This window comes from Haliotis asinina, chromosome 10 (assembly GCF_037392515.1).
Source record: "Haliotis asinina isolate JCU_RB_2024 chromosome 10, JCU_Hal_asi_v2, whole genome shotgun sequence".
In the NCBI taxonomy this organism is placed as follows: Eukaryota; Metazoa; Mollusca; class Gastropoda; order Lepetellida; family Haliotidae; genus Haliotis; species Haliotis asinina.
The window spans coordinates 31,143,619-31,167,753 of NC_090289.1; the positions used below are offsets into that span (position 1 = coordinate 31,143,619).

Consider the following 24,135-nt stretch of genomic DNA (forward strand, 5'->3'; position numbering starts at 1 on the left):
GGTTATTAACACCAGTGGTTATGAACAACACTGGTTATGAACACCAGTGGTTATGAACAACACTGGTTATGAACAACACTGGTTATGAACAACACTGGTTATGGACAACACTGGTTATGAACAACACTGGTTATGGACAACACTGGTTATGAACAACACTGGTTGTGGACAACATTGGTTATGAACAACACTGGTTATGGACAACTTTGGTTATGAACAACACTGGTTATGACCAACACTGGTTATGAACAACACTGGTTATGACCAACACTGGTTTTGAACAACACTGGTTATGAACAACATTGGTTATTAACACCAGTGGTTATTAACAACACTGGTTATGAACAACACTGGTTATGGACAACACTGGTTATGAACAACATTGGTTATGAACAACACTGGTTATGAACAACACTGGTTATGGACAACATTGGTTATGATCAACACTGGTTATGAACAACACTGGTTATGGACAACATTGGTTATGAACAACATTGGTTATGACCAACACTGGTTATGGACAACACTGGTTATGAACAACACTGGTTATGAACAACACTGGTTGTGGACAACACTGGTTATGGACAACATTGGTTATGAACAACACTGGTTATGAACAACATTGTTTATGACCAACACTGGTTATGGACAACACTGGTTATGAACAACACTGGTTATGAACAACACTGGTTGTGGACAACACTGGTTATGGACAACATTGGTTATGAACAACACTGGTTATGAACAACATTGGTTATGACCAACACTGGTTATGGACAACACTGGTTATGAACAACACTGGTTATGAACACCAGTGGTTATGGACAACACTGGTTATGAACAACACTGGTTATGAACAACACTGGTTATGAACAACACTGGTTATGGACAACATTGGTTTTGGACAACACTGGTTATGAACACCAGTGGTTATGAACAACATTGGTTATTAACACCAGTGGTTATGAACAACACTGGTTATGAACACCAGTGGTTATGAACAACACTGGTTATGAACAACACTGGTTATGAACAACACTGGTTATGGACAACACTGGTTATGAACAACACTGGTTATGGACAACACTGGTTATGAACAACACTGGTTGTGGACAACATTGGTTATGAACAACACTGGTTATGGACAACTTTGGTTATGAACAACACTGGTTATGACCAACACTGGTTATGAACAACACTGGTTATGACCAACACTGGTTTTGAACAACACTGGTTATGAACAACATTGGTTATTAACACCAGTGGTTATTAACAACACTGGTTATGAACAACACTGGTTATGGACAACACTGGTTATGAACAACACTGGTTATGGACAACACTGGTTATGAACAACATTGGTTATGACCAACACTGGTTATGAACAACACTGGTTATGAAGAACATTGTTTATGACCAACACTGGTTATGATCGACACTGGTTATGAACAACATTGGTTATGAACGATATTGTTTATGACCAACACTGGTTATAAACATCATTGTTTATGACCAACACTGGTTATGAACAACATTGGTTATGAACAACACTGGTTATGAACAACACTGGTTATGACCAACACTGGTTATAAACAACATTGTTTATGACCAACACTGGTTATGAACAACACTGGTTATGAACAACATTGGTTATAAACAACATTGGTTATGAACAACACTGGTTATGAAGAACATTGTTTATGACCAACACTGGTTATGAACAACATTGGTTATGAACAACACTGGTTATGAACAACACTGGTTATGACCAACACTGGTTATAAACAACATTGTTTATGACCAACACTGGTTATGAACAACACTGGTTATGAACAACATTGGTTGTAAACAACATTGGTTATGAACAACACTGGTTATGAAGAACATTGTTTATGACCAACACTGGTTATGAACGACACTGGTTATGAACAACACTGGTTATGAACAACATTGTTTGTGACCAACACTGGTTATGAACAACATTGGTTATGAACAACACTGGTTATGAACAACACTGGTTATGACCAACACTGGTTATAAACAACATTGTTTATGACCAACACTGGTTATGAACAACACTGGTTATGAACAACATTGGTTATAAACAACATTGGTTATGAACAATTTTGGTTATTAACACCAGTGGTTAATAACAACATTGACTATGACCATTATTTGTACCATCAAAACTACTTATGAATTACGTTGGTTATGAGCAACAGCGATGATTAATTTTCCTGGCTTTCACAAACTGTTAACTGAAAACTGTTAAATACAGCCGTCCCGTGGCATAACAAATGAACACAAACGCACGCATGCATGCATGCACGCACGCACGCACACAGACGCTGTTGAGGAAAGATGGAGTTTGAAGTACTTCGTCATGGAATGTCGATTGTGAATTCTCAGCGGGGTATAAATGTTAATTGCGTTTTCACAAGGCGGCTAATGTTGCGGTGTCGTGCCGGGAAGACATTATAGAAACTATATTGCGTTACAGCTTCTGAACATACCATTCCTCTTAATACCATGTTTCCTTAAAAAGTATTCTATTCTATACTTCAGTACACTGGCAAAAAGCGTCCTTGATCCTTACCATTGGGGCTGTTAAATCGCTTCTTACGACGTTTGAATATAAAGATATCATTTTTGTATATTGGGCAATTGTTATGGTACAATGCAGGTCCAAGGCGTTACCACCTTGACTATGGAAGAACATGTTTATGGTGCTTAGGGTGAGTTTCATAATTAGCAGTAATCTGGGAATCGAACTGAGCATCTTGGGATCACGGTAAGGGACGCAACTCTACAGACAGTTAAACTCACTTACTCATTCACTCTCCGGAGATGCTATGTTTCCGCTGTCTTGCCTCATGTTCACTAGATGATAGCAATGAATTGAGACTCTTCCTTGTTTACAAATCCCTGGGTGTACTTTACGTTTGCGTACATAAATACGAGCGAGATAATAATAATTATATTATCATTACATGCCACATGTCTACAGAGTCCTATTTGAACTACTTCTAAATCACTCTGTGATGCTGCATATTTTTTTCTCTCTTGACTATTGGGTGTGAATCTCAACGGCACGTCGTATTTTCACTCTCAACACCCTAGAGATCATACAACTCTTGAACCACTAGGTCTGCCGAGTTAATGTGGTTTTCCCATTCTTACGAGATACCCACTCACAGCTGGGTGGACAGGGACACATAGTCACATTACTTCGTCCAAGTTTCACGCTAGTGTAGCCGCAACTAGGTGTTTGTACGTATTCACGTGGTCACCATCTGGTCATATACCAACGAATTCGTGGGTTCCTTTAAGTGCGCAGGTTTGTGTACTGTACACTAGGGGTTGTGTACTGTACACTATTGGGTGTAACAACAACACTAAAAGAGTCTGCGTACAAGGACGACGCCAAGGTGTTTTTTCACCTAGTCACAGGTGTGCTCGAGCAACTTAAGCTTGCTGAATCACCAGCCTGACACCATAGACAGCTCGCATACCACTCATGATAATGAATGTGGAGAGCTTCTAATCGGGTTAATAAGCCTTAGAGCGCTGTCTAGCCTGCTGCAAATTCGTCATGCCCAGAGTATTCCAAAGAATGTTCCCAACGCTCTCTGGAAGCTGTGGTCACAGGTTGTCCCAGTCTTTGGTCCTCTTCCACATTCGCCTTTACCCGTTCTCCAATTCTGATCAGTGGCAAAGGGGGTGAGTGAGTGAGTTTAGTTTTAGCAATATTCCAGCAATATCAAGACAGGGAACACCGGAAATGGACTTCACACACTGCACCCATGTGAAGAATCGAACCCGGGTCTTCGGCGTGACGGGCGAACAGTTTAACCACTCGGCTACCCCACCGATTCGGCAAAGAAAGAAACCTCACTCCTTAAATTGATGAGATGTCAGCATGGATGGCCAGCTGACCTTTCATGACACTGACCATTTAGTTTGTTTTCATCAAAAGAGAAGGGTGATCTTGCATACGGCATCTAGATGCTAGGTCATTCATGATGAAAGTAACGACCATTTATGAAAATAATTTATTACAAAAACATTATAAATGTTATTCATAAATATGATTTATAATAAATTCAGATATTGTTGTTGGCACAAGGAATGGGAAACATTGATTCACATAGTTACAGATAACATGTTTAATACTGTCAGTAAACAAAATCAACAGTATAACGGTCAAATCGAAAGAAGTTAGCTTAAGCAAACGTTATCTTTTCTGTTATCACAAGGAAACGAAAAGCTTTTCAGCGTATATATATATATATATATATATATATATATATATATATATATATATATATAAGCATGCATTCACTTCAACGTGAAAACAGGTGTATATACGTACATGCAGACTAGGTATGTAATTCATTAACGCACAATGCATTGAAATAAGATAAAGCATTTTGTTAAAAATGATAACGTTCCATAATTTTTAAACATTATCTGACAAACAAAAGTAGACAACAGAACATCTGCGTAACATTGTAACAATGCCTATTGTCAGATTAGCCAATCAGAGAGCATTAGTGGGCATTGTTAGTTTCTTTTCGGTGTTTGAAAACGTTAACTCGAACGTATGTGCTAGAGTAGCTAATCAAATACCGTTAACAATGGGTATCATGTAAGAGATCACGACACCCACAAACAACTTCTAGTAATCATTTATATTGGACAGGTAAGTACAAGTACATTGTCTTTTTCATTGTGTGTCAAAAGGAATGCGAAACACAGGCAAGATCTAATTTTCACACGCAGCTATACATGTTTGACAACGAACGTGGACAGAATAATAACATGAATATTGCACCGTAAATATTGGATTTACATTCCACATTAATTTGAAATCGAAAAAAACGGTTAACAAAATATATATGAAAGACTTGTTACGTAATATAATATGACCCTGACTAAAATGTTAATGTGGTTCAAGGTCAAGTATAAATATGTTTTCTTATATATAGTAATGTCTTCATTCAGCACAGATATAGTTCTGCAACTTGCATCTGTTAAATATATGTGAGGGTTAAGCATAAATATTTGTTCTTATATGTCTTATCGTCTCATCGACACTTAACACAGGTGTAGTTCTGCCTTGATAAGTCGAAAATGTCACCTCCTTCAGTTGAAGGAAATGAACGAAACTAGAGGAGAACAACAGCGTCAAGTCCTGGGGGAGTTCAGACCTCTGAGACACGGATCCTGCAGCATCCCATTTGATGACGTACGATGGTTCGGCTTGCTTTGTCTCACACATTCGATGCCGGCATCTGTCCAGACGGTATCTATAATGGAGAGGTTTAAATGATAAACACGTGCCTGGTGTAGAACGTAAATAGGCTACAAACAAGCCTCTTGCTACCAGTAACTGGAATCACTTGCTGTGTGACCGATTACGTTAACTGAGTTGACGGGTTGTGGGAAATGTTGGGGCGGTGGTTGGCTGGTGTTTAACACAACACGCAACAATATTCCAGTTATATGTCGACCGTCTGTAAATAACTGAATCTGGACCAGACAATCAACGAGGATCAACTTCATGAGCATAGATCCATGGATCTAGAATACGGTGACATGTCAAACAAGTAAGCGAGCCTTACCATTCGTTAGTTACCCCTTGCGACAAGCATGGGTTCTAACCCGGATCTTCAAGGGTCGTAGGGTGTTAAACAGTGCTACAATGTAAATATAGTGTGAATGGATTGAAATTTGAGATCTGCACTCTCACACCCGGGACACCTCTTCCTCACGCTTACGCTTACGGTTACGGTTAGAGAATAAATCTGTCTTTTGTAAATGCGTATAAAAAATCAACATATGCATGTTTACTATTACCAGCTGTACCAGTAGTGGTATTTATGTGTGCAGTAATTGGCTTGTTTACCGACCCGGTATACAAAGAAATATGCGTATACCGCATGGTATGTGTATACCAAATGCATAAGCCTCCTGGGTATATATATTAATTTACGTGTTGCGTAATACTATGCAAACCGAGTTTATCTATTTAGGTTTGCTTTCAATCATATGTTTATGTTCAAACATAACTGCCCGAAGTCTACTTAGTATTTTCGAGATGCACAATTCTTGACACGATAAAGCAAAATAGTGAGTGAATGAGTTACGTTTTAACTCATGAATTACTCAGCAATATTCCAGCTCCATGTCGGAGATCTGTAAATAATCTGGACCAGGTAAACCAGTGATGAAGAGCATGAGCATCAATCTGCACAACTGTGAACCGATAATGTGTGCCAGCCATGTCAGCGAGCCTGACCACCCGATTCCGTTAAGTCGCTTCTTACGACAAGCATGCAATACTGAAGATCGATTCTAACCCGGACTTTCACGGGTGCTGAAAGTAAAGAGTCTGACAATATGATCAAACATGAAAAACAAGTTGTGCAATGTTGACAAGTTTAAACTAGATTCTGGAGAATTTGAAACCAAGATTAACAAAATCAATGGGGGCAGGTTGAATTGAATCCTAAACATTATAACACTAGGCTGGTATCTTGGGTGAGTCACGTAGTATCGTTTGTACTGTACTGTACATTAAAAATCTCCCTCTGCGTATTCTTCACTGGTGTCTAGGTTGGTAGGTTCACACGTTAGTAGTGCTGTTTGAGTTAACTTGCTGTACATGTTTCACAAATTGTCGATGGATTATCTTGTCACGCTGAGAGTTAGATTTACCCTCACGATGTGAAAACGTAATCTGGTAAAATATGGGTGAGATGTGTGAACTGGGCTTCATGTCGCTTTCAAAAATATTCCCTTGTCACGATATGGCCGACATATTGCTACTGTGACGTTAAATATTAACTCAATCACTCACTCAGTCAACCATGTTCCATTTATATCAAAGTTTTGTGAGAATTTTGTGAATAGAAAACCTGAGTTGATGCTTGTCATGATGATGGTGTTGATAAACCGTATCAACATCATCGATGGTAACCTGGATTCGAACACACGATCTACCGTTTCTGGCATGTCTAAGGGGAGCAATATTCAACGGTGAATTAAAAATAATAACAAAGTCATGTGTAATGCGCTGAATTAAACGGATGGGTACGCTAGAAGCGGTACAAAGCGATTATTATTACCCCGGGTGCCCGAAGATTATAGTCACATAGTCATATAGACTTATCCCACTGGGTACCCATTTTCTGCTGCATGAACAGAGGAATTTTTTAACAAACTCACTTGCCTAAGGTGAGACCACATGTATCACATGTGCTTCGTTGTGGCATAAAACTGAAATCCTAGACAATTTAACTAGTCAAACTGTCAAACAACAAGGTAGTTATTGAAATAGGCTGTGCGTGGACATAGTTATTTAACGCGGGTGTAATGTATTAGGCATGAAGATTATAAGTACAATTCTATCGTTTTAGTGTTTCATCTGTATGGATATACATGTATGTTACATTTTCTCACGTGCCCTGGCATTGACTAGTGGTATGTTCACAAAATGGAATATTCCTTACCTTTTTAACGGTATATTAGGCATTTCCTTCAGCTGAGACAAAATGATTAAGATCTGTTACTTTATAACAAATGTGCCATGAATAGTTGTGTATGATTTTGGTAAACGCACTTTGTTCTGTTTTCCATTATATACTAGGCACATAAAGAAACTGTGCTTACAAAAATTTAAAATCTAAATTTATCAAACCTGTGTAGACACATAAGAATTGAAACTCAGAGATCAGTGATGTGTATCCAACATGCATGCACGTGCCACGTTCCGTGACGCCAGTGGTTTCGTCCTTGAGATATGCAATACGTTGTTGCACGTGCATTCCGGGAAACAGAAACAGAGCAAATGAATTCCACACAATGCTGTCACTTTGGAAAGCTCAATCCGTGCCCTTGCGATTGTTAAAAAAATTAAGCGGCTATTGAAACGCATAGCATGCTATGGCTAACGTCTGCACAACGTCATGAGGCCATAGGGATGGTCCGTTGGAGAATGTCTCAATGACAAGTGGCTACACATTTCCACTGCCACCGGAACTCCATTTCTGCACGGGTGAGACGCTACCACAACTCACATGACGTCATCGATCGGCCACGTTCTGGACGTCCACGTGTAACAACGCCAAGGCAGGACAGGTGAATAAGGGTGACCCATCTTCGCCACAGGTTTCAGACTGCAGTGATGGCTGCCCGGACCATCCCAGGACCTCACAGCATTCACCCAAATGCAGTTCGACAACGTTTACGTCATCACGGGATCAGACCACGACGTCCCGCCATACGACATATTCTGACACAACGTTATCGACAAGCTCGCCGAATGTGGTGCCAAAATCATGTCCTCAGTCCCTTGTCTTGGTGGAGAAATGTTGTTTTTACAGATGAGTCCCTTAGTGGTGGATGTCAACGTGCCCACAGACGCGTGGGAGAGCGTTATTAACAGGCCTCTGTCCTGGAGAAGAATATCTTTGGTGATGGTTCCGTGATGATTTGGGGTGGAATAACTGCACTTTGGTGATGGTGTGGGCTATAGCGATCAGATTCTTCGACCTGTGGCAAATTCCTTTTATGCAATATTATAGCCCTGGGTTAACATTCCAACAGGACAATGCCCGCCCTCATAAGGCAAGGGTTGCCAGTTGTGCAGATGGATGCTCATGTTGTTGATCACTGGATTGTCTGCTCCAGACTCGATTATTTACAGACCGCCGCCATATAGCTGGAATATTGCTGAGTGAGGCGTAAAGCTAAACTCACTCACTCACGGCAACGGTTGCTATGGATTTTTTTTGCAACACCACAACGCTGACCTACTGCCTTGGCTTTGCAGATTCACCGATAGAGCTTGTTTGGGACGAGATGGATAACATTCTCCAGATAACGTCCTCGACCTTGCAACAAAACTTGACAGCATCTATCGTGATATCCCACAAGTCTACCTTGCACGTTTGATGGGCTCACTGCGGTTCTCAATGCCGATGGTGGACATACCCGTTTTTGAGCTTGTGACACGGTTTGACTCCTGTCCCGATTGTGGACTCATGACGTCATTGTGATTGACTTTTCAGTTGAAATTCTCCCAGCTTGTTATGGTCTCATGATCCATACATTGAAGTTTATATGTACCTTTGACATTCTTATCGTACTTATCAACTAGGATAATATATTTATTTTGACAATGCACGGATTCTTTATATGGCTAGTATATATTTTCAGTACAGTATCTTCACATCTGAACAATTCACCCTTGAATGTGCACACTTACATGCCTCAAGGAAGTAACGTTGAACAACAGATTCGGGGTAATTCACAGGTGGTGAGGTGGGGGTCTATAATTCTTGCTTAAGCTATCTTATCTTTAACTTCAGCCGGTATGGTGGATTGCCTAGTGATTAAATCATTCGTCTTTACGCCGTCAGTTGAGTCAAAATCCAGTCACTGGGACAGACATGTTTATGGCCCATAAATGTGCGTCTAATACAAGGCTTTCAGTATCACATGTAAGTATTGAGGAGAGATGAAAGGCAGTTCTCAGCATCTCTTAAACAACATACAATGCCGTTCGCTTCCCGCGAAATAACATCCCACTAACAGATTATTTAATTATATTTGGTACTGAACATGGCATAACGTGACGAGTGAACCATTCGGCAACTCCATCGCCTCAGACTAGGGAATGTTTGCAATCCTTAGCAGTATCACAGCTGGAAATGGTAGAAATGGGCTTCGTACACGTTGAATTCGTGTGCACAGATTATATACTCTTGTCGACAAGAAGTGGGTGATGTGTCACGCCAGACTCTGTCATAACAAGCTGTGGAATATATGCTGAACGGCGCTTTAAATTACCTCGCGTGAAACAAAATCATAAGTGCCATTATAAACATTAAGATTTCGGGAAAAAGAATATTCGTTATCGTTGCGAGTCAAGCACCAACTCATTTGTCATAAACTATGTTCGACTTTTTGCCTGGCGTATTGTGGAGATCTGGGTTAGAATTGATCTCCAGTAACGCATGCTTGTCGTAAGAGGCGACTAATAGGATCGCGTGGTCTGGCATCATTCGTAACTACTCGTCTCTTTCCGTGACCTACAAGAAGACGCCGTCCGTCTTGTCGGGATGACACGAGTAGTTACGAATGGGTCTGGCATGTCATCGTATCCCAGCTGGGGAGATCCATGCTCATGCTTTTCATCACTGGATTGTCTTCTCCAAACTCGATTGTGTACAAATCGATCCCACATGGCTGGAATATCGCTCACACACTCATTCCTGCCTAGCGCGTCGGCAATTGACGATAATGTCTTCATAGGTATAACCTAAGTAGTCCGCACCAAATATAGAGAGATTATTACAGGTGTACGGCGTGTACGAAACGAGTGAAAATTAGCCGAGCGAGAGCGCAAATTTTAACTAAATAGAATAGATAATTTTGCAAATATTTACTCTCAAATAATCCACAGCAGTTTTCCGTTATGTTTGCGTTCTACGCAGAAATATTTTCATAATTGCCGCGGAGTGTCTGCGGAGGGTCTGTGGAGTGTCTGCAGAGGTTCCATGGAAGTCTTGCGAAATAACTTAAGTATATATATCAGTTATGCGTTGTGTCGTTGTTTTCAAGTTAAGACCCGTGAAGGTCCCGGGGTAGAGTAGGCCTTCAGCAAACCATGCTTGCCATAAAAGGCGACTGTAATTGTCGTAAGAGGCGACTATCGGGTGGTCAGGCTCACTGACCTTGTTGAAACATGTCATCGGTTCCCAATTGCGCAGATCGATGCGCATGTTGTTGATCACTGGATTGTCTGGTCTAGACTCGATTATATACAGACCGCCGTCATATAGCTGGAATATTGTTGAGTGCAGCGTAAAACTAAACTCACTCACTCACTTTTTTCAAGTTAAAAATTGTAAGTGTGACGTAAAGCGGTCACCTATACAAGAAAATAACGTATCTGTAGTTTTCAAATCCTATCACAAACATCTGTGACCATAATTTACGGTGTCAAAAACATTATGTTGTAATCAGTAATCGTTGTATATGTGTTTGTTGTTTGATGTCACACTCAGCAATATATGACGGCCTACCGTAAATAATCGAGTCTGGACCTGACAATCAAATGATCAACATCATGAGCATCGACGTACACTACTGGGACATGATGACATAAGTCAAACAAGTCAGCGAGCGTGACCACCCGATCGGTCAGTGACTATCAAGGCAGAGGACGCTAGAAATGGGCCTCACACATTGTGCCCATGTGGGGAATCGAACCCGGGTCTTCGCCGTGACGAGCGAACGCTTTACCCCCAGTCTACCCTAACCGTCCCTGGCACCTTCATTATGGAGGCACACCGGAAGTGATGAACATCTTCGATGATTACCACTTTGCTCAAACCCACGGCATTGTGTAGGCAAATCCAAAGTCATATTGGGACAAACCGGGATTCGAACACATGACCATAGGCTTCTGGCATGCCCAAAGGACCAACAGTATCCGCCCTTTAGACGGGTGGGCCACCCTTAAGCTTCATCCCTTGGGGCATGGAACGGAACAGAGTTGGATTACCTGAGAGGGCTCAGAAGGTGACAGGATTGGTCTCTGTAGTCGGAACTGAAACATACAAACAATTTGTATGTAGACCGTACGTTATTAAGCACAGAGAGTGATACTTGAGTTGAAAACTTTTAATAAAATTTGAAACACAAATATACATGTATGCAATACATCCGAGTATAATCTCGCGCTTGAAATGAAAGCCAAATCTCGTTATATAAACCTGTATAGCGATACAAATTATAATGAAATGTATGAACACAAAGTAACAGATAATACTGGAGTGATTATTTCTAGTTTCGTGTTTTCAGTTTTGTTTCACTGCACTATACTCTTCTCGTTATATAAACCTTTATAGCGATAAAGACTATAATGAAATGTATAAACACAAAGTAACAGATAATACTGGAGTGATTATTTCTAGTTTCGTGTTTTCAGTTTTGTTTCACTGCACTATACTCTTCTCGTTATATAAACCTTTATAGCGATAAAGACTATAATGAAATGTATAAACATAAAGAAACAGGTAATACTGGGGTGATTATTTTCGTATTGGGGTTTCGTATTTTCAGTTCTGTTTCACTGGGCAACACTCTTATAACAACGTAAACACATCGGCTAGCGATATTTATTCTTTCAGGAATACTGACATATAGACTGTAATGTATATTTTATGAGTGTAAGATGATTTTAAATTGACAAGGCTAACTTAATATTGAGTAAGAATACATTTTATTTGACATGTTAATGTAAGTCTATGGGTATGTAAATACAACTATAGAGTGTAAACCAATGCATTAGTGTACAGAGACATTGATAGAAGCGTATAGTGTGTAACATGGAGACAATGAACTGCTGTAGGATACATGGATATATTGTAGGGAGACACTGATCTGTTGTAGGGCTATACGGATATGGAGGTACAGAGATACTGACATCCTGGACTGACAGTGATATGTTCGGAGGCACGGAAATAACGTAGGAAACACTGATATGAATACACGGAGACAGTGGTATGCACGGATACACTAACACGTTTTACGAAGGCACTATCACGTTGTACAGAGACACTTCATGGGAGTACAAGGGAAGCTGTCTAATCCGGCACCCATTGGGACTGCAGAAATCATCCGTTTTAGACAATGTGCTGGACTGTAAAGCTGACGATAAATATACAAGCCACAGTAGGGACTTAGATTTGTACACCGCTGTTGACAACTTGCTGGATTAGACAGGTGCCGGTTTTGACAGCTTCCGCTGTAATTTACAGTATTCGACTCACATCCTCCTCAGGTTTCAGAGCTCGGTATAGGAAGTCCCAGGAGAAGTTGGAGTCGCGAGAAGGGTTGTGGCCGCCGTCCCCTTGCGCAGACGAAGATGGCGTCACTATAAAATGGAGGAGATACAAACAAGTCGAAGCTGAATTCACATTCACAAAACATTCAACCCAAACACCAAACAGTGACATGGCCCTTCATACACCAGTAGGGAAACTATATTGCCTTAATAGATGTGAGGTGACATGAGGTTTAACGTCGTACTTGAGAATATTTCGCTCATATGACGACGTGCATGCGTGCGTATGAGTGGCTGCTAGTACCAGCCCAGACTTAAGCTTTAGCGCCAGTTCATTGAGATACCATGCCTCACTTAAGCATGAATACCCCACGTTGACACCATACACCGAGCCGACCAGTCCTTGTTTTACCCAATGATGACGACTCTAGGCAGGGAGCAACAAGTACCACCTTTTAACGTCTTTTGGCATAACGGGGACACTTTCCGCTCACCCGGCGGACGCTCTAACAACTGCACCGAGGAGGCGGTCCAGTATCTAAGATATAAGGTTTGCTCTAGTTTTAAAAAATGGATATGGTTTCACCAAAGTAGCAAACACCTGAGATCTGCATTACTTCGGCTTTCCCTCCCACACGAGGCTGAGGCACAGTGACATAACCAGGCATGACATCCGCCCCAACCTACTAACCCGGGGCCGGTCACTGGTGTCAACCTGCACCACAGCTAAGTCTACCCATATCTCATAAAATTGTACTGCCCCTCCTCGGAAATTGAAGATTATAGGCTTTTCCAAAAGTATAAATGCTTTTTTTTTAAAACTGTACGTTCGAGGGCTCATTGGTGAAAGATCGCTGTGAAGAGTAGCGTCTTTTAGCCGGATCGGATCCCTGATCATGTCTATGGGTTTGTATGGTTTCGCCAAGCTATAAAGACGGGTTTTCCTCACACTTAATCCAACAAACCTTGATAAAGCTGAAATACTGAGCAAACTTTCAGCAAACGAACACTAGCTTGCTGGGGTCACTGAATACATACGGGCGTCGGATCGGTGCGTGTGCGGTATAAACTCCAGGGGGTTGTTCTTCTTGGGGGACTGGTAAAACCTCATGCTGGAAGCGCCCCCTAGCGTTGTCCCCTTAAATGTGTTGCCCGGTGTGTCCCAGTTACTGTAGTATTTATTATACATCCCGTGCATGGCGTCATCGTTGCGTCGACGACCGTGACTACCAAACATAGAGGTCCAACTTCCGAAAGCTGGTCTAACGTTGTACCTGCAATTAAGGGGCATTCGTAACATTATGGCAGTAGGTTCTTGAATGGATCTGTGCGCACACTAAACTAATATTTTTAACACGAGCTCACCCCACCTACCCTCAAAGAAAAAGAAAATTACAAAAATAGACAAATAGAAGAAACAAAAAAGAAAAATATAAAATATTACAAAGATCAAATAGTATTAAAAACCGTCAGAGTTTAATCATCTTCAATTTGTCCAAAAAACACACACAAGATATACCTTCAAAATCGTGCTGTTAAACTATTCAACTAGTGTTTTTTCTTTTGCAGTAAATCGAGTGTTAAAAGTGTGTTTAAAAATATCACGCATCTTCTTAAGAAAATTCAACAGTATGAGATGGCAAGGTAACGTACATTTATCTAGCTTGTCGTGAATGTCGCCTGTGTCTCAGAAGCAACCGTTTTTTACTTCCACTACTCAAATAGTAAGCAAACGTGGAGCATTGTCAGTGACAACCGATGCCTCAATTGAAAAGGGGCAGTTTGGAAATTTTGAGATGAACTCTTAGTGTCCAAAGGATATCGCTTTGATGTTTTCTCGCCAGAACAATTTGGATTAAAGACCTTGTCACAATGTGTTAAAAAATCACATAATAAACCTCATCAACGTTTGGCATATTGATCTTTCTTATATATGTATCTTAAAGAAAGGTTAGCCTCGAGAAAGATTGTACGTCGCTTCAAACACTTTTGATACCTACCCCATGCGTGTCAACAATTTGGCGATACAATCTAAAGAATCTGTATCAATTTGGAGGAATTAAAAACGATTCATCTATCTAAAATATGAGAGCGATGTAAAATGTGATGAAACAAATTTATTAACATCATTTCAGAAACATCTTACAAACAATTTCTTATAATTGGCAGTTCAAAAATATCACAAAATCACTTTATGCTATTCCGAAATCAAGTTTACCCATCAAAGTCCGGGTTTGAATCCCATGATTGTCGTAAAAGACTAACTAGACAAAATCAAGCTAAGTTTCCCTGAGATGTTTCCTGTCTCACTTCATCCGGCAATGAGAAAGTGTGACTTGACGAAGAGGCCTATGCGAGAATCATATTACGCCGCTGACAACACTTTCGAATTCGAGTGTTATACAAAAAGCAACTCATCTTTCACCTGTAGACTTATATGATTAAATGTACCCCGAGGGTAAGTGGTCTAGAACCGCTATCAGGCCTGCTATTTGAATGGATGATGGAATATTAGTGATGACACCAGGTGTTCGCGAAAAGCATGTTCTGCTCTAACAGTAGCATTTCACCAAATTAAAACAGCTATTTCCACTCTGAATTATTATGGTATGCATAACTCTAAATATGAGTGAGTGAGCTGGGTTTTACGCCGCTTTCAGCTATATTCCAGCAATATCAGGGAGGGGCACACCAGACAAGTACCCGTGTGGGGAATCGAACCTGGGCCTCCAGGTATAATAATTTCATAACTTTTCATTTTCTAAATTGGCCGAGCCAATCAATGTACCCGGCGTACAAGCGAATAATATTTCTATGTTTCCCGCTGGAACTTCGTACTTTCGTGTTTGTAACGTTTCGCCTGTTCTTTAAGGCCTGTATTCTTATAGTCCAATAACCGTGCTTTAAACAGTTTAAAATTAACATTCGTGTTAATGTTCAGTAAGACAAATACGTTGTTCATTGGTCCCTCAGGGCCCATGGGTTCATGTATCTGTATGTTTGGCTATGTTCCCTGAGCCCGAGCCAACCAACCTACGTCGTTAGCGCACATACAGTTACAACTCACGGATCGTTGTCGTTGACCAGTGCGTCAGCTTTGTAGCCACGTCTCCTGTAGAGACAGACGCCCATCACAGCGATGATGACGACGAAGATGACGAGTAAGGGGATACCAACGCCGAGCCCAACAGCCAGGGGGATAGAGAGTTCTAGTAAAAGTGCCTATAGATTAGTTACCTGATATGAAAGCGGCAGAGAAGTCATAAAATGACAACTGACGATTAAACACCTTTCCAAATGATCATGGGTGCTAACAATCTTATATTTGTGGTAATAGTGTGAATGTGAGGATAAAGAACAAGCATACGGTACAAAAAAGAGCATACTTCACCAAAACGTGGGGAGGGAAAAAAATGAAACCAAATGTTGCTCCAGATACAGGACATAAAATAATACACTACACATTTGAACACTTGGAACAACTGGACATTTGGCCATTGGATCACAGGTAAACTGTAAAGCAAATAGGGTTGCGCAACAGAGAGAAAATGACAAGTCTTCTTACATGTGAGCGAAGCGAGCAAAGGTTGGGAACGTACTTCCCTCTCTTCAGTTCGAAAAATATTTTCCATGTCAAAATAAATTATTGCCACTATCAAAGGTACACACCCATTTCTTCGCCGGGGTTGTGCTCTCAGATTTCCAATCCCATATATTTAATAATTACTCACGTGAAATATATTTTATTCAACATTTAATGCTCCACTCCTGGGAAAACAGATCGTTCTTCTCCATTCCCCCAAAATATTATTCGAACCGAAGCGAGAGAAGTACTGGTCACTTTCTCTCTGTTGCGCAACCATATTTGCTCTACAGTTTGCCTGTGCTTGGGCTCATTGGACATTTCGACACCATATCGTTACGTGGATAGAAACATAGACGGGTTCGACTAAATACTACTATTCTAAAACAAACATTTCATTCCAAATGCGTGTTTAGTGCAACTACCTTTGTTATCCGTGGGTTTCATGCTGGTGCTGGTGCTGGTGCTGGTGCTACTACTTTGGTGCACAGTGGTGGTTGTCTCAGTGGTAGTGGTAGTGATCGTGGCGTCGTTCAGTCGGACTGTCGTCACAGAGAAACAGCACAACATAGAATCATGCTTATCGGGCGTTCAGTACGGATCATCTTTAATCTCTTCAGGATATATAATATGTTACCATTTAGTTGGTGAGTGAATATGGTTTAACACAACTTTAAGCACTATCCCAGCAATATCACAGCGGGGACACCGGAAATGGGCTTCAAACATTGTACCCATATTGGCAATGGAATCCGGATCTTTGGCGTGACGAGCGAACTCTTCGACCGCCAGGCTACCCCACCGCCCCTTTCTTATCATTAAGAGCCATCCGTCAATAATGTCAGGACATTATGACCCCCCAAATCCACAATTTCCCCAGGACCACCGCCTTCCTTAGACCTATAACATTGTCGAATAGATTTATGAAGCTTTGTCGTTTGTAGTTATTGACACAGACATTGTAAAAGTTAAATTATGACGTCAGTTTTTCAATGTAAGGTTTATAAGTATAAAGATGTAAAAGAACTGACTGGAAACACATGTGACGTTATCAGCCAGTAATCGGAAACCGTTGTGGCAGTTACAGACGTAGTCACCCTCGGTGTTAACACAGGAGCTGTTCTGTACGCAGACCTTGCCACGCATCGTTGTACACTCATCTATGTCTGAAGTGCAACAGATACACAATAGAGACGACAAAATCCTTTACACTTTCGCGGAATATCTCTGAAAAAATCTGTGTCATTTGAACAGTTATGACAACATCATGAGTATGTGATTGTTTGACGACGCATTCAACAGCTGTACGACGGTCTGGGAAGCAAATATATACTAAGGAAAAAAATAAGGGAACGAAACTTAACAGCTGCGTTCCTTTATGTATTCTCATATTTCCTCCCATAGTGGTATTCAAAGCTGGCTATGAAAACTGGATCATATTGAAGGAGCTCTTGAATGTTCCCATGTTCCTGTATTTGTTTCCATCAGTGTATGTACTGTACCGAAGAGGATACAACAGTCGATGCAATTTTACGAAAACGACACATCGGACTACAACATTTCATGCAGTATCGTGAACAACAGACATGTAAATACAACAACATGTACAATCACAACATGCATGCACGTTCTACAAATTTACAAAGATAACTATTTCTAACCTGACATTTTTCCGCTGGCATCATTACTCAAGCCTTGTAAACAAGGGCAATATTTGACATTAAGAAAGAAAATCATGTGTTATTAGGTTAATCTAGATACCGCATAAAACAAGGATACGGTTTTGCCGCTCTGAATTTTTGCATGGTGTTAGTACCAAATGTGTGATCATATCCTGGAAGATCTTGATACAACCGTTCACGTGTCTGGATCACTTGCTCTACTGCTTGACACGCATTAGATGAGCCTGCGCAGTAAACGTGTTTGTGACAAGTAGGCTGGGCAAGGAATGTAGACGAATACACTCGGCTACTACAGGTACATGAGGTATGTCGGGGACTAAGCACGTGCAATACACGCTGACGGCGTGAAATCAATACTGCTACTGTTTATCACCTGTCTCGTTAAGCAACTACACGATTCGCATGAGGAAATTGAACATTTTAATATTTAGACGACAACCTGTTTCCCTCTTGTTTCAAATGGAATGTTCTGGAGGGCGTTCCCATATATGCAAATTGGGGTCATTTGTCAGGTCGTGGCTCATCTAATACTTGTCAAGCAGTAAATATCTTCAGTTACATACAGAGTGTAACACTGAAAGTAACAGTTAAGGCAAGATAGAGTTGTCAATACAACAAAGACAGTGCTAATGGCACCATATTACATTTCGTATGAGTGAGTGAGTGAGTGAGTGAGTGAGTGAGTTTAGTTTAGTTTTACACCGCTTTTTAGCAATATTCCAGCAGTATCACGGCGGGGGCACCAGAAAATGGGCTTGACACATTGTACCCATGTGGGGAATCGCACTCGGATCTTCGGCGTGACGAGCGAACGCTTTAACCATTAGGCTACCTCACCGCCCCGTGAGTGAGTGAGTTTATCTTCAGGCCGCACTCAGCAATATTCCAGCCATATGACCGTGGTCTGTAAATAATCGAGTCTGGACCTGACAATCCAGCGATCAACAGTATGAGCATCGACCTACATAACTGCGATACGACCCGTGAAGGTCCCTGGGTAGAATAGGCCTTCAGCAACCCATGCTTGCCATAAAAGGTGACTATGCTTGTCGTAAGAGGCGACTAACGGGATCGGGTGGTCAGACTAGCTGACTTGGTTGACACATGTCATCGGTTCCCCATTGCGCAGATCGATGCTCATGTTGTTGATCACTGGATTGTCTGGTCCAGACTCGATTATATACAGACCGTCGCCAAATAGCTGGAATATTGCTAAGTGCGACGTAAAACTAAACTCACTCACTCACTCACTCACTAACTGCGATACAATGACGTGTCATCCAAGTCAGCGAGCCTGACGACCCGATCCCGTTAGTGTCGCCCCTTACGACAAGCATGGGTTCCTGAATATTTATATCGACCTCGGCTCTACACGGGTCCAAAGCAAATGATGCAGTTCGCTCAATAAGACTATCAGCCCTTAGTCGAATATGTGTGATAGTGTTCTGTTCTCGTAACATATCTTTCATTTACTGTTACGTTAAACTTGAAAAAATGCTAAACAGTCCTATAAATTGCTAAATTGTTAATTTTGACAATGAACGGCAATTGGTAACTGATAAACAAATGATATAAAAAATAATCCTGTTACTAACTGGACTATTGCGGTGATAATATACGTTATACTTGGAAAATCTTTAGCATACCTTCACACTGCATTTTGTACGGGTTGAACTTGTATCCGTCCTTACATGAACATTTGTAACTGTCCGGGGTATTCGTGCAGTTTCCATTACCACAGACATATGTTCCGTTACCACGCACATCCCGTGAGCACTCGTCCTCGTGTGTCGTGCAGTTTGCTCCTGTCCAGTGTGGGCTACATGTGCAATTTCCGTTGATGGGGTTACAGGCAGGTGTTGTGGCTTTGGGACCGCAGGCACATCTACGCGTACAGCTTGGGCCCCAGTTTCCGTCAGTACAGGCTGTTTGCAGAGAAACAGTGATTCTAAATGGATACAAACTTGTCAAGGCAAAGATTTGTCAGATGAAATAGATTAACTAAGTTAGCGAATCTGACCACCCGATCCCATTAGTCGTCTCGTATGGCAATATGGGTTGCTAAAGACCATTTTGTTAACCGAACTTTCACGGGTTCATGTTATGAAAATGTCACTTAGGCAGAAGGGGCGGTGTGGTAGTCCAGAGTTTGCGCGTCACGCCAAAGGCTCGGGTTTGATTCCCCACATGGGAACAGTTATGTGAAGCCCAAATCTGGTGTTCTCCGCCATGATATTGCTAAAAGTGGCGTAACACAAAATAAAGTCTCTTTGTTCTGCTGGTAATGTGACTGTTAACTCCATGGGTTACTCCAGAAAATGATATTCCATTAATTGGGTTGATGGGTCTTTGAGCACACTGCAGCTGATAATGAGCATACGGCATCGGACATGGAAATCAATTCATTGTAATTAGATCGCGAGATTATGAAAAGGCACTTGACTGTGAATTCTCTTTAAATGAAATATTGATATGTAGTGTTACGGCGTTACCTGTACAGCCCAGTTTGGTGTTGTCCAGGCGGTATCCATCATCACACTGGCAGAAACCCGTGCTATTATCACACTTGCCGTGTGTGCAGTTGCGTCCGCTGCATGGGTCTCCTTCTGTAATACAAGCATCTGGATCGTATAGTGCCCGAAAGAAGAGCCAACTATTTTATGATTGTCAACAGCTGTGACCGGTTGTACACTTGGTCCGGTCTAGTGGCGCAATTTAGAACCAGACTGGCACTAGTCGTAACTACTCGTCTCTTTCCGTAACCTACAAGAAGTCGCCAACCGGCTTGTCGGATTGACACGAGTAGTTACGAATGGAACCAGCTTAGTACCGGATAAAGCGCCTCGCAAGATTAAAGTGAGTGAGTGAGTTAAGTTTTACGCCGCTTTATAGCAATATTCCAGCAATATCACGGCTGGGGACACCAGAAAATGGGCTTCACACATTGTACCCATGTGGGGAATCGAACCCGGGTCTTCAGCGTGACGAACGAACGCTTTAACCACTAAGCTACCTCACCGCCCCGCGAGATTTAAACGCTTCTGAACACTGTGACGATAATGGCTCACAGCACAGTATACCGGCGCTTTAGATGGGTGGGAACTAGTACCGTTTCAGCGTCATTCTTAAACATGCAAAACTGGGAGAGCTATGCGTATTTTTAATAGGGTTCTGAAAACAGATAAAAAGTTTTGCACATGCATATACTAATATTTTTTATTCACGGTAAGTATAGAAGCGCATATTCGAAGGATGATCTAACAGCTCCTAGTACATTACTAAGTCACGGTTCTTGAAACAGATTATAATAAATACATGAAAGCATGTTTTGTAGTATTAATCATGATCTGGTTCTTTGCAGGAACATTTGGCGTTTACGAGACATGCTGCATCTGTTTCATTACTTGCGTTGAACCCGAAAGCTTCGGAGATAGAGGGAAAAAAGCTTTCGGTGTAGTAGTGGACCTAATGTAGATTTGACCCAGACTGCAATTTCGAACCGTTTTCACAATGGGTGTGAAGCAATGGCATTGCAAATTTAACCATTTCAAGTTTAAATCCGGAATCGTTCATAATTTCATCATTGCAGTGATTGAGAAAGAAATGCTTTCTTTCGAATATTATTTCAGGGCAAGATTTACTAAAAGTGATTTCTGGTTGAGCAATTGGAATCGAGTAATGTCCACTGCAGAGTAAAGAATTATACTCACTTTCACATGTTCCGGTAGTGTTGTAGTATCCCCTCTTACAAACACAGTGGCCATGTTTATCACATAGAGCATTTCCTTGGGGTCTGTATGCTTTTGAGTTGTGTTTTAAATCTAAAACCATTGATGCAAACAGATTAGTTAGCCGTTTTCATGAAGAGTTTCATATGACTTTTAACAAACTAAAACATATGCCTGATTTTCCAGATCTTACCGGGTGTACAGGTAAACCCGTCGCTGTTTAAGACGTAACCAGGGTGACAAAGGCAGTTGAAGGAGCCGTCCACGTTCTCGCAATCCTGTACACAGTTATCTGTTTCGAGTTCGCATTCATCGATATCTGAAATGAACATTAGGAACTTTTATTTGTATGCGTAACAATTTAACAATTTTTTTTTGCCATTTAGAAAAAACAACTAATTTTGACATGGCCGCTTCCCGATCATCCATTGTCCACAATAAGAATGAGCATATATAAGAACGAGTGTGACTGAATATACAACTCATTAACACGTGCTAAACTTCCTAAGCTGTATTTCTGTGAGAAAAACAATAAAAATGTCTTCCCGTCCTCGTCACTTTTCAAAAGAAATGTGCCCAAGAAACATTTCATTTTTCATGCAGTCTTAGTTTTCTAGGCACCCTATTATCTCCCCTTATATTTCACATGCGAGTCAACCTTGCAGTATTTTTCTGTAAAGTTCCTACAAAACGGACATTCTATACTTAGCACCTTAGATAATGCATTTGTGAACAACTATTGGGTACTACTGTAACTGGTTGTATTCACCGTACCTTTACATAGTGTCCCGTTCCGAATGAATCCTTGATCACAAAGACACGTGTAGCTCCCTAGGATGTCATAACAACTGGCGTGTTCATCACAACTGTAATCTCCTGTCGCACATTCATCGATATCTGCGACGAGTACAGAGGTACGTGTTAAATGTATACAGTGTTCGCGTTAACGCAGAAACCAGGGGGTTTTACGCAAAAAAAAACCCAAACAATAAAAATACACAAAAATATATTGCTTGCGTGTTTTGGACGAATAGATTCTGATCTACTTAATTAAAAAAGTACCTAAAACTGCAACAAATAAAAACAAAACAATCAATTTTGAAATGATTCAGGATTGTAATGAACATTTAACGCGCAGCATATATGAACTACATACTTGTAATTATATTTCTCGTACATTTCTCGTATTTCACTCGGTCAAAACCTACCGCGAACACTGCGTATGTGTATTCATTAATTTTACTGACGATGATAAAAATAATGACTGGATATTTAAGGTACCCTTTCTGACATAATGCATATTTCGCACAAGGAATCATTTCCTGAAAATACATAAACTTATATGATAGTCATAATAATATATAATTAAATATTGCTCCGCTAAGCAGAGGTTTTGGGGCTAGTGTTAAAACAGGTACTAAATTAAAGATTGGTCATAAAAAATAACTGCAATTTCGGTCGGTCCATTTCTGATATTATTTGTCAGTACAGCTTGATCGATCTTTACTTACTTTCACACGCGCCCGTGCGATTCCTAAAATACCCATCCTTGCAGTCACAGGTGAAACTACCGATGGTGTTGACACATTGTTCGTAGCTGTCAGAACAAGGGGAGATAACTCTCAGACATTCGTCAATGTCCTTGCTGCAGTCACTTCCGCTGTACCCTTCCTCACAAATGCATCCCTTCTGTGGATCACATCGTTCAAGGTGTTGACACTGGGCACAGCTCATTGAACAACTGGGTCCGAACATCAAAGGATCCGTGCAAGCTGAAGAGCAACATTGTACACATATATGAAACCCAGAGACTGGGAGACCTTGCTTACCAAGAGGTCTAAAACGCCGCTATGGCATGCAAGTTCTTCAAACGATATCATTTTTCAACTTTACAACCTGAAATCAGTCGCGAAAACAAGGAAACAGAAAATAACAACTTTGAGACGCCTATTCTGCTCATTTCGATTGAAAACACTTTCTTCATTTGTCCATTTTCTAGCCACTATCAAACACTTTTGTACGGTTCCCTTTGTGTGTTAGTCTGCCTCTAAGAGTCCAAAGTGACTCTGATGTACACAGCATTTTTAGAAATGTTTGAATAAGAACCACTATGAATGATCAAGCACAACAGACACCGCAGACACATGAATACAATTCAAAAGGTACAAACCTATGTTCTGAACAAGTCAGTTTCTCCAAAACATACACGCGCGCACACACACACACACACACACACCGATATATATATATGTGTGTGTGTGTGTGTGTGTGTGTGTGTGTGTG

At 41.0% G+C, this 24,135-nt stretch overlaps 2 protein-coding genes across 2 annotated transcripts in view; both read right to left on the reverse strand.

Annotated features, from left to right (window-relative positions):
- Nucleotides 1-5,273: 5,273 nt before the first annotated feature.
- Nucleotides 5,274-15,991, reverse strand: LOC137297960 (uncharacterized). The gene is made up of 6 exons (XM_067829964.1): nt 15,927-15,991; nt 13,898-14,133; nt 13,309-13,311; nt 12,846-12,949; nt 11,576-11,620; nt 5,274-5,309 (listed from the first exon to the last, which is right to left on the reverse strand). The coding sequence occupies exons 1-6, from the start codon at nt 15,989-15,991 to the stop codon at nt 5,274-5,276; spliced, it is 489 nt and encodes a 162-aa protein (XP_067686065.1).
- A 370-nt stretch (nt 15,992-16,361) lies between these two features.
- Nucleotides 16,362-24,135, reverse strand: part of LOC137298638 (mucin-19-like) — a 61,330-nt gene continuing 53,556 nt past the window's right edge. Inside the window, exons 19-25 of the mRNA XM_067830922.1 lie at nt 23,364-23,624; nt 22,046-22,171; nt 20,617-20,730; nt 19,771-20,049; nt 17,528-17,608; nt 16,868-16,984; nt 16,362-16,372 (exon numbers count right to left, since the gene is read on the reverse strand). Coding sequence (XP_067687023.1) covers nt 16,362-16,372; nt 16,868-16,984; nt 17,528-17,608; nt 19,771-20,049; nt 20,617-20,730; nt 22,046-22,171; nt 23,364-23,624 — 989 coding nt within the window. The remainder of the gene's footprint in view (nt 16,373-16,867; nt 16,985-17,527; nt 17,609-19,770; nt 20,050-20,616; nt 20,731-22,045; nt 22,172-23,363; nt 23,625-24,135) is intronic.